Source organism: Perognathus longimembris, chromosome 1, assembly GCF_023159225.1.
Source record: "Perognathus longimembris pacificus isolate PPM17 chromosome 1, ASM2315922v1, whole genome shotgun sequence".
Classification (NCBI taxonomy): domain Eukaryota; kingdom Metazoa; phylum Chordata; class Mammalia; order Rodentia; family Heteromyidae; genus Perognathus; species Perognathus longimembris.
Window position 1 is genome coordinate 35,628,841 of NC_063161.1, and position 12,254 is coordinate 35,641,094.

General features: G+C 36.5%; 2 protein-coding genes across 3 annotated transcripts in view; both read left to right on the plus strand.

Moving 5' to 3' along the window:
- The window catches only part of Ptprr (protein tyrosine phosphatase receptor type R), a 91,677-nt gene extending 87,137 nt beyond the window's left edge, over nt 1-4,540 (plus strand). Inside the window, exon 11 of the mRNA XM_048359519.1 lies at nt 3,905-4,540. Within this exon, the coding sequence (XP_048215476.1) occupies nt 3,905-3,998 (94 nt within the window). The 3' untranslated portion in view covers nt 3,999-4,540. The remainder of the gene's footprint in view (nt 1-3,904) is intronic.
- Nucleotides 4,541-5,708: 1,168 nt separating this feature from the next.
- Nucleotides 5,709-12,254, plus strand: part of Ptprb (protein tyrosine phosphatase receptor type B) — a 111,518-nt gene continuing 104,972 nt past the window's right edge. For both annotated transcript variants that reach the window (XM_048359475.1, XM_048359495.1), the window contains exons 1-2: nt 5,709-5,814; nt 7,185-7,580. In XM_048359475.1, coding sequence (XP_048215432.1) covers nt 5,760-5,814; nt 7,185-7,580 — 451 coding nt within the window. In that variant the 5' untranslated portion in view covers nt 5,709-5,759. The remainder of the gene's footprint in view (nt 5,815-7,184; nt 7,581-12,254) is intronic.

The following is a 12,254-nucleotide window of genomic DNA, read 5'->3' on the forward strand; positions in this document are numbered from 1 at the left end:
CCAGAGCTTCCTCAGCAGTCTTATTTTACCCTACAGAACCAGCTAGCAATTACAACCATATTAGTTAATGATATTTGTGTGTTTGGACTGTAAATAAAATATTTTAAACAGGTTGTGCCATTTATAACTCAGAACAAGCCTGAGAGGGGTACTGTTGTGTTATTGCTTCATTGTTTGGTACATGAGAAAATAGCACTACCCAGACTATAAGTAAGACAAAGCAGCTAGTAAGTAATAGAGACAGAACTTGTGTATAGTGTCTTTTGACCTCTTAACACGCTTGTCATTGCAAATCTTTTCAAGCTCATAACCATCCTCACAGGTCACCAGGATTCCTTTAACTTCTTTTTTTTTCTTTGAACTCGGGGCCTGGACACTGTCCTTGAGCCTCTTTGTACTCAAGGCTAGTGCACTACCACTTGAACCATACCACCACTTCCAGCTTTTTCTGAGTGTTTTGTTGGAGATAAGAGTCTCATGGATGTTCCTACCCAGGATGACTTTGAACCACAGTCCTTAAATCTCAGCCTTGAGTAGCTAGAATCACAGGTCTGCACCACTGATGCCTGGCTAACCCTTAACTTTTTTATTTCATCTCATTCTTTAGGAAAAAAAAAGTCCAGGGCTGGGAATGTGGCTTAGAGGTAGAATGCTTGCCTAGCATGCATGAAGTTCTGGGTTCGATTCCTCAGTACCACAAAAACAGAAAAAGCCAGACATGGTGCTGTGGCTCAAGTGGCAGAGTGCTAACCTTGAGCAAAAGAATCTCAGGGACAGTGCCCAGGCTCTGAGTTCAAGCCCCAAGACTGGCAAAAAATAAAAATAAAAATAAAAGAAAACCTCACCCTTCATGGTAGATATTATAACCGAATGCATTATATACACACTTCTTGGAAACTCAGATTTGTACCTAAAGAGGATTGTCTAAATTCTAAGCTGCTTGTCTAATGATAGTCCAACTATTTTGAGCTCTACTGAGTCTTTTCTACTAAACCATCATGTTGGCCATCCTGAAAATCTTTTAAACTCTGAAGATTGGTTGAATTTAAACTATAACATACTACAGCTAAAGGATTATTTTAATACTTGCTCTTTAAATGGTAGTTGGATGATACTTTAAAGCAATAAAAAGGTCATCATCCCTGCTTCATACCTTCCAAAGCCAGTTTATATCAAGAACTTATATCAGGTTTCCATGGAGATGTCTCAAATCCATGAGACTTTTGACCAAAGAGAGTGCCTGGGAGCAAGTAATATCTAAATAACCTCTAAGTGTTTGTGTGTGTGTGTGTGTGTGTGTGTGTGTGTGTGTGTGTGTGTGTGTGAATTACTATGGAGCTCTCTTAAGTATTCCATAATTCCATAAGATTAGTCCATAACAGTATTTTCTATAATAAAATGAATCACAAGAAAGTAAAATAGACTATGTTGGGGCATGGATATTAGAGGGATGGAGGAAGGCCAATGGGAAAGGTGAATTAAGGTGAATATAGTCAAAGTAATGTATATGCATTATGAAAATTGATTACTGAAACATGTTGAAACTGCTTGAAGGAGGGAAGAGATGAGGAGAGATGGATGGAATGAGTCTTATTTGAGTATATTGAATGTATGTGTGTGTGGAAATGTCACAAGGAAATCCCCTTCTTGTACAACTGACAAATGCTAATTTTAAAAGTATTTTGTATATAGACACTGTTTTTAGGTGTGCCCAGATGTCACTTTTCACATGGGCAGCCAATAAAAGACTGTATTTGCCCCATAATAGACTGTAACCCAACCAGTAATACTAAGTTTTAAGTTCTTACAAAGCTCAATGAAGTATTGTATATACCAATACATATCCATACATGCAGTAGAATATTTATTAATAATATTCAAGATGGCTGTGACAAGTTCTGAATTTAAACCAACCCCTAATGTATGTATCTTGGCAAATGCTTGGCATTCCTTTAGCCAAAGTTTATCTATTTCACATGACATGGATATTTCACATGTTCTAGATAACCTACTTCGAAGGTGACCCACTTGACCTGTGATTAGTCAGTGCCTTCCATTGTTGCAGGTGTAAAGAGCTGATCACATTATGCTTGTCCTTGAAAGACCTACCACTTCATTGGAAACAGTTTAGAATAGGGTTAGACAATATATAACATGGTATCATATTACTTACAATAAGCACCTATCTTGGCTCTGTGTTTTTCTTTTTATTTTAATAGATAAGTTAGAGAAGATAGAAGGCATGCTTGTTAAATGTCTGAAAGACACAAATCTGGAAGTGAGAAATGGAAAATTGATATATATTGAGTGCTAGAAATATGATTCAGTAGACCAGAACATGGTGCTAAGAACAAGGACTAACAAGTTGAAAGGGGCAGGAACAAATAGAAGGCCAGACGTTTAGTTTCAGAAAAACCAATTGCTTATCTATAGGATGGGGGAAAAAGTGTAATTTTCACATTTAAAATTCTGCTGACTTTTAAATTACCATCAACTTGCATCCAATATCCTAAGATGCTTAGTGAGTATGAGGCAGTCTATGCTCTCACCTGTGACTCACCTCTTGATGCACCTGAATGAACACACTTGCTGACCTAGAATGCACAGCTTGATAAAAAAAATATGCTCACAAACTTGAGCCCACAAAGAATAGACACAACACTCAAAGAAGGGCATATTTGATAAAATAAAGAGACTATGTTGGTGAATGACAGGGAAACCAGGCTTTACAGAAAAGTTGAGTAACCACAGGATGTTTAGTCTAGAGGAAAAAAGATTATGAGACTTTGATGGTTGTTTTCAAGCATTTAGAGAGCTATTGTGTGACAACAAGGAAAGTCTTAAGACCTTTGCGGGTTATTTCATTTGGACCAATGAGATGATCTTTAGAGAGAGACACATTCATTATGAAAATAAGTTTTTCTGCCAACCTCAGCAAGCCTGCTTCTAAAGGTACCTTGATGAAACTGGCTGCACATCTGTGATGTAAATTGCTTCTTTCTGGAAAGAAGCCAGACTTTATCTATCACTGGAATGAATGATCTTTAAGACTCCCTTTTTCTTTCACCTTCGTTTACACAATGAAGTGGAATGTAACAGAATGAGTGCTTCCTTGAAACCTTCAGATTCACAAGAATTTTGCAAGCTTACAGCTAAAAAATGTGTTTTTCCATCACCCTGAAAATAATTAAGTGGAGTAAGCCTTTTAGTTCTAGGAAGAACATTTCACAGCTGAGTCATATTTGCTAAACTTATTTCTATCAAGTTTAATTCAAATATATAAAGCATTTTAACAAAAGAAGAATGATAAGGTAATACTATCAACTACAATATATTCAGTTAATTCCCATCAACAATCTTACAAAGTAGGTACTGTCCTGCCTTAACAGAGGAGGGCTTTTCATTACATCCTACAACTAAGAATTTGATTCAATAGTCTGACTAGTCTAAGTATGGCCTATAATACCATATCACTAGTAATAATATGAATGTAAACTTGAAAATTAGTCATGTGTCTAGTGGGCCAGGCATATTATATATGCAATCAAGTGTGGCTTAATGGTTGGAGCAGGTGTTGTGTACTAAGAATGTGTTCTAAGAAACGTGTCAATACATAAGTTTGTGGTTGTATAATCATCCTACACAAACCTGGATGGCATGGCCTACTACACACCCAGACACTATGGTGTATGTGAGCTCCAACAGTATTATACTGCACCTGACCGTAGGAACATATTAACTTTGTAAGTTGAGACATTTAGGTGCAGGTGAGCAAGATAATGAAAGAACCATTGGGCCAACTCTCCTGTGTCTTTGATATCACATCCTAGCTTGAATATGGTATCTGTGGTATGAGACTGTAGGATGTTAGCAAATAAGTCATTTCATGATCTCTTCCTTGCAGGGGTGGAATGGTCCAAACCAGTGAGCAGTATGAATTTGTGCACCATGCTCTATGCCTGTATGAGAGCAGACTTTCGGAAGAAACTGTGCAGTGATCTACTGAAGACAACTGGATCATCAGTCTATTGGGGGTGATGAATCAAATTACCCCTATTTGAGGCTTCTGGAAGAAGCTTCCTGTGACAGGGAGACAGAGGAGCTCTGAAACCAACCTGTGGCATGGATTGTGGGAAACCTGGCAACCTACTCAAAATTGCCAACCTCTTGTGTACATTAATGCATTTGTAAGCATCCCTGAGTTATTTTGAAGGTCCTATGCTGATTGAGGTATGATAGATGTCTCACACAGCCTAAGGTGGATTTTGTTTTGTCTGTATTGGGTACTAACCACATAGAATGTATGTGTGTATGTGTTATAGGGTGATCTCCATCATGAAATGATGACTGGGGGGTGCTTCTGAAGACATCCTTATTATATGTTTAAATGCTCTCATGTCTGTAAAGTCTGTCTCGTGAATGGACAGTCAACTGTTCCACTGTTCCCATTTTAAGTGCTATTACGTATCTCAGTTACCAGAATCTTGCTGCTAAAATTGCAAGTGATTGATCATGGATTTTTAACAAATAAGTTTTTCTTTTTTTAAAAAAAGCAATCTAACACAGTAGCTATTTTATATGGAAATGTGTCTTGATAACTATCTACTAAATGTGTATTTATAGTACCTCCTATCAATTACAGAGCACAATGATTGTCATTGGATATATATGTACTTATTCTCTATTATTAGGCATAGAGGTGGCTCCCCTGGCCTACACTCTAGCCACTATATTTCTACATTGTAAATTGTTTTACTTTAAGGGGGGGGAGAATTTGTAGCAACTATGAAGTATCAAGAATTTCAAATACTTGTCTCTCTTTTACTAAGAAGGGACCTTTGTATATGCTGTCTACCTGGAATCCCTGTCCCAGTAAGAGGCAGAGACTTTGCTGCAACATGTCTCATAGGTTCTTCACACGGACGCTGCCACGAATGTTCTTACACTTCTGAGAGGTTTTCACCTGCAAGAGACAAAGTTGAAATAATGGCACTCAGCAAACACAACGGTCTGCTCAAAGTTGAATTTTTAATGCAGCAATGCTCATTTTGTTTCATACTGCCAATAAACTACCCTTAATACTAACTACTGAGTATTCTTTTTATTATTATAAGTTTCTTTCTTCTTTTCCTACTTGGAGAGAGGCCATTGTCTGTTTGGGGAAGCTTGAAGTACGTAATGTGTTAGTCTGCATCTCCCCAGTGGAGATGACTCTCTTGAAATGCTATATTGCCATCACTTGAGAGATAATGACCTTATAGTGCCATCATTATGTGGTTTTCCTTATAGACACCCAGTATATTATTATATAAACAGTGAATGTTTATGTCTTTACAGCACTTGTCACAGACCCTCATAAATTATATGCTTTACATCTATTCTGCAGAATTCCATCACCTGACAACATGCAAGGTTGCAAAAGTATTCAGTTACCTAAGATTACAATTCCTTTCTTCCCCTCTTGAGGTTAGAAGTAGTCATGAGCCCAAAGGATAATAGGTGAAGACTTAAAGGTGTTTATTCTGCTCCTAGAGGCTAAATCTACTTACAAAAAGAGAGGTAATCATAATCCCTTCTTTCTAAGGAAACAGACAAAAGGATACTAGTGTAAAACTTCCCCAAACAATTCAATTGGAGGAAGTGCTCGTCACTGACTTTTCCCCTCACCATGAAGGCACATTTCCTTCCTAGTTTTTGCTTCTCTTATCTGGGAGAATTTTTTCCCCCTAAGCAAAGCTGGGACAGTTGTTAAGTGGAAAATGGAGGCTGAATTTTACATGGCGATTCTTACCTGCTTGATCTTCAGGAACATGGGTGAGTAGTTCTGCCTCTGTGTCTGAGACATCTCTTTTGATTGCTAGCTAGCCAGAGAGAGTTTGGAGCCTTTGAAAGGTGTCTGAAAGAAGGCAGAAATGGTAAAGTCTCCATGGCAGGGAAGCCAAAGGCTATGAGGAAGGGGAATAAGAGCAGCCAGCTGTGGCCACACTGCTGAGATTTTTCTCCAAAAGAAAATAAAAGCTCTTCTCATATCCTCCAAGGGTCTCAGGCAACTTGCCTTCTAAAAGGAAGGGTAGCTTTACAGAGACTGAGGACTTCTGTGAACTCTTTTATTATTATGTAACAGTCTGTAGCCTATCCATGCTTTTTTTCCAATCAGGTTGTAGTTTTGCTTTCTTCTGTGTTTAAAACAGAAAATACAGGGAATCTGACTATAAAGGAATGAAGAAAAGAGTTTTTGTTTGAATGTTGTCACTTGGAAGAGCCAGATGATTCCATGGCAGAGCTTTGAGGAATTTAAATTGAAACCCATTGAAGATGATTTCTTGGGCTTAATGTCTTTTATTTTTTAAATATAGATGCTTAAGAATAGGATGTTTGATTTTTCTACATCAAGAAAGGCTGTTGTTGTTTTTTATTTTAGAAAGTCTGTGAAAATTTGAGGGAAAACTTCTACATTGTCACAAAATAGTAACTACATGACTACAGGAAATTTGGTTTGTGGTGGTGTTTTACTTGTTTTCTATTAGATAAAAGGCTGTGCCTGAAAAGCTGGGAATTCATTTTTGTCTTTAAATAAATAGGCCAATTTTTCTAAAAAAAAAAAAAAAAAAAAAAAAAACCATTGCATTCAAGCTATGCAAGTCATATAGAAACTGTTATGTGAATTTAGGTATTGAAAAGAGTATTTATTTTTTGAGTATGGTATTATGGAGAAAATTAAATGGTTAAAAGGGGACTTAACTTTACATAACTGTCGCATATTTGACTACCACCACGTTCTTTGGATCTGTCTCTTCTCAACCAAAGAAAACCGTATTTGCTGGATGGTTTAGTTTCTTTTCCAAGCTTCCTTTCATTTGTTCCAAAGAGGGTGTGTTCTCTTTCCTAAACTATGCAAAAGTTTAAAAGGACCAGAGGGGGTGGGGAGGAGAGATGGGAGAATTTCTAAGGGTAACACTGTGACATTTTCCATTGTCAGTCTTGGGATTTTTTTTCTTCTTCTTCTTTGCCTGAGGACTTTAAATCACATGTGTTGAGTCTGGGAATATCCACTTAAAGGGGTAGAAACAGCAAAATATTCATAAAGCTCATAGTTTCACTCAAGTGATTTGTGGGTGTATAGTTTTATATTTTAATAGCCATTACAATTTGTTACAGTATTTTCTAAACTTTTCATCTTCCAGAGGGGTTTCAGATTATCCATGTCCAGAAACAACAGTGCCTTTCCATAAATCAGAGAGTAATCGTGGGCTCATGCAATGGGACCAGCCAGAATCAGCAGTGGCTATGGACTAAGGATGAGAAGCTCCTCCATGTTAAGTCTGCATTGTGCCTGGGCATCTCCAACTCCTCTCGTGGCCCTTCTCGGGCAGCCATCTTCCTCCACTGCTCCCAGGCACCCAGATGGACTTGCCATGAGCAGGATGGGTTCCTTCAGGTGGAAAATACCTCTTTCTTTCTCAAGAAACAAGGTGCCAAGGTAGTAGTCAGGAAGGGCAACAAATACCTCCATAGCTGGATGAAAATAGAGGTCAACAAGGAAGGAAAACTGGTTAATGAAAGCCTCTGCTCAAAAACAGGTGAGCTATTCGTGTCAGAATCTATGTGAAAGTCTTTGTGCTCTGTGGCTTGACGGTATATATCCAAGGAGACCAACATAGCCTAGTAGAAGTCGATTATGTAGTGCCCCAGGATGGAAACCATTACCCTCATTTTGAAATGCCCAACTTACCTCTAGCACTCATTCTTCCTTTTATTTTACTAATTCAACAAATATTTCTTAAACTTCTCTTTAGTGAAAGATCCTGTGACTAGGTAGTATTAGATTTTGGATGCAGATCTGGACATAATACACAGCATATATATATATATGTACATATATATGTACACATATGCACACACATACACACATGCACACACACATACATATGTAATGACTAAAGTCAATGATCCAGAAATTATTACATTTTGCTGACATAAACACTTATAGCCCCTGAAGATGGGAACCTAATTGGACTGTGAAAGCAATACTTCGTGCTTTTGCAAATCCTTTGTATTGATATTTAGAAGATAACATATGTTTCTGAAATGGTAAGAACCAAGGAACAACCACAAATTAAAAACTGAGAACAGAGTTGTGTTAAGAACCTAAGTGTGCTTTACCAATACTGGTCAAGTGTGCAAAGGGTCTGAATACCTTTCCCAAAGTTTGCCTAATCTACTGTTATAATTGTTACCTGTATTCAGATGCCTCACATGTATGAGATAATGTCAAATATTTCATCTTACCAATCCACATTTATTCCGCACTTACTACATATTCATTCATTCAAATATTCCATTTATTCAGGAAGACAATTTTTCAAGTGCCCTTGATTTGGCTGAGCTGATTAACTCACTGGGTTTTGTTTTGCTTTGCTGATAGAGTAAGCCACATTGTTGTCAGTCTTAATGTAACTGCTGATTAAAATAATTGTCTAAGGTAATGTGGGTGACAGCACAAAATGCATAAGTATTGCAAAATGTAAGTAAATTTATACTCTATCAGAAGAAAAGGATTTACTAAAAATTATTTGCTTTAATGCCCAATAGAAGAGTTTGTGGGGGGGGGAACAAAAACAAAGTATCTCTTGTATACACAAATCTTCCTGTGATAGAGTTGGCTGACACAATTATTTTTGGCATCCTTCTCTTTGCAACATCAGCATGTATCTTGTAATAGGTCATTTTCTTTCATAATCAATAGTGATAACTTATGGGACTTCCACAACCATTGAAAGTAACTGGTACAGCATCCAGAACTCCTTAACAGATTTAGCCTGTGACGTATCAGTACAGCTCTGGCTGGTTTTATGTTTGTTTTTGTTTTGTCACTGTAAGCTTCTTTCTCCATTTGAAATAAATAGAAAAATAATTTGGTAGATTTTCATGGGCTCTAAAATTCACATTATTCTTGTTATGTGAAAAAAATAAACATTTTCTTTGACTCTAAATTTTCTTTATTCTCAAAGACATTAAATAATTCTTTGGTGCTAAAGATGAACCTAGACACTGTGATTATTGTACCTAATGGACAAGCCAGTCCTGGCCATGACAAATTATTCATACCCTTCCCCCTGACCCCCATAATGGAGACATTTTACACAGCCTGATAGCCCTGAACTTGCAAGTCTTTCTTCCTCCTTCATCTACTGTGCTTTTCTTCTTCTATCCTACAATCTCATGTTTTTTTCTCAAAAAAGGGGGAGGTGGGATATTGGAATGAACTAATCACATGTTCACAATGTACAGTGCTTAAGTGATAATTGGCTTCTGAGAGGTATTTCTTTAATGTCATCAGCCTACTTTTTAAATCTCAGATGTATTACTGTAGTATGCTTTGGTGTTTTCTTAAACAATGTCTTGGTTTAAATTTCGATCTATTAAATTTGAGAAAAAAAAATTTCGATCTATCAATTTTACTTCAGTTTCAATTTAGATTTTTTAATGATATATAACACATATTTAAATGTCCTCCAATGATTGTATTTTCTGAAATGGTAACTAATTTTTTTTTATCATTTCCAATAATCACTTAACTACTACAATTCCTATTCTTTTCCCTTTCATTCTATTGGAGTCCACTGTTGTATAGAGGGTATGTGTGTGTGTATTATCCTTTTCTCTAATATAGCTTCTATTTTATGTGTTACCTCTTTCAGAGAGTTGCTCACATTTAAAAGGAAGATTATATTTGGCATCTTCCAAAAGAATACCAAGTACTAGTGTAGTGAAAATTGTCTTTCTCCAAAATGACTTAAATTCAAGTTACTGTGTTTCAACATGCTTATTTAAAGAAGAAAAGCTAATAATTTGTCTATCATCACACAAAACCCCCATTTCTAGCAATGAGTATTTCTAAGTCAGTCATAGATCATAAACTAAAATACGCATTGCTTATTAAAATGTATTCACAATATGGTCTTGATATGATAGTCAATATAAATCATTATAGAAGGGATATTGACCTATATTCAGAGCTGGTTACAATTTTATTGCTAAACCTTTTAGATTGAACATAGGATGGACCCCTTGCCTTGAATTGTGTTCTAGGAGGCATTTTGTTATCATGGAAACAATGTGGTGGCAGTGACACAATAAAGCTCTTAAAAATAGCTTTAACATATTGTTCTATTGTGTAAAATCTTCTTGTATGTGCCAAAACATTTTGCTCTTTCATGAACTGTAAAATGTATGTACACTTTTAAAGGACATGAGACTTCTAGCCTCCACAACACTCAAAAATCTAGTATTTGGTTCAATTTCATGTCCATTTTTATACCAAAAAGGTAAAGAGACAGGAAATTTAATTTCATATATTAGCCTTGTGTGTTTCTAATTGATTTTCTTTCCTCCTATGTATTTTATAATCTTTTGATTCCCATAAAAGATATTAATAGAATTCTATTTTGATTAATGGTAGGTGTATGGATAAAGCCATGTGTTTTATTTGTTAGACATACAAAGTTTGGGTTCCAAACCTATGGAATCACAATTTCTATTTTTTTTTAAATGAGATAGTTCTGATGCCTACCAAAGTTTGCAAACCACTGCTTTAAATTTCACAAACCATGGACTATGAATGTTAAGGCTTAAGCTTCTCTTTTCTTTCTCAAATAGTACAACCAAATTTAAAAATACATGTAGAATGAAGGATTACTGGGCCTGATCATTCTGTAGTTTCTTTCTTTAGAAAAAATAATGGGGAGCTTTGTTTCTGTCCTAAGCTCATCATTAAATTCTGTTACAATATCATCAAATGTAATAGTCAACTCAGAGGATGAGCCTTGACAAGGGTTAAGATAAGGGCTGATCTCTCTATATAGAAAGTTTTACATCCCTACAATAAAATGTCTATTTAAGGAAATGTTTGGCATGCCTAACTCAATTAAGCCTTCAAAATTAAGATTATCTCCTGGAGTCCCTTATAAATGAATCTTACTAATTACATGAGTAAGCTTGCAGATAGAAAATGCCTTGAGAATAAACCTCCTAGTCATATCCAGAGTGGCTAACAGAACCCCAGAGGTCATGTTAAATGCCACGCAATATAAAAAGAAAAACAGAAACAAAAGTCAATGTCCAGAAATCAGTCAAAGCCCAGATTTAGTAAAGTTAAAGTCAAGCTGCCAAATGATATACCCAACAAATATTCAACCCTGTGTATTTCAAGTAAAAATGTTAAATTGTCATGATTATTTTATTAACTTTTATGCAAACTTCTATTTGTAACTTGCCACATTGTGAAAGTCCTTGTTCCATTGTGATCCTCTTGGTGCCTAACCCCTCTCTTTTTTTTGGTACTGGGGATTGAACCCAGGACGTTGTACTTGCTAGGCAAGTGCTTTGCCACTGAGCTACATCCCAGCCCTAACCCCTCTCTTTTTAAACACATTATAAAGTGAAATCTTTTAGTTGAAATTGGAATGGAAATAAGTGAGACTAAAAAATAATACCCAAAACAAACAAGAACACTCCCATCACAGTAAATGAAAGATGACAACAGGGAAAATATGAATATGCCTTACTTTTTAGAAACACTTTACCTGGCACATAGTAATTGCTTACTAAGTGGTTGTTTGCATGAATGAACCAGGAAAGAAGTAGTGAAAAATCAAGTATTTCTTCTTCCAGTTAGAACTTTCCTAAGTTATGATTATCCAATTTGATAAGATACTGAGGAAATTTATATTCCTGAAAATGCATCCTCAATAGAGTCAATAGAAGTATCTAAAAGTACTGTATCTGTCCATAGTTTAGCTTTCCAGTGCTTTACATTATATGCCTGTGTTCTAGTCTTGCTATACAAAGACCAGCATCATGTCCATCAAGTGAAAGCGCATTAGAATTGCCGAGTCCAAATATTTCTACCATCTCAGAATTGGTTTGTTTGCAAGGTCTCTAAGAGATGAAGAGAACATTTTTGGGGGGGGCCAGTAAATCACACATTTACCCTAGCCCTCCCCCCTTTTGCCAGTCCTGGGGCTTGAACTGAGGGCCTGAGCACTATCCCTGGCTTCTCTTGCTCAAGGCTAGCACTCTACCCCTTGAGCCACAGCGCCACTTCTAGCTTTTTCTGTATATGTGGTGCTGAGGAATCGAACCCAGGGCTTCATGTATATGAGGTGAGCACTTTTACCAGTAGGCCATATTTCTAGCCCTGAAGAGAACATTTGTAAACTGTAGCTCAGTGGAAATAATTCAGATTCTAGTAT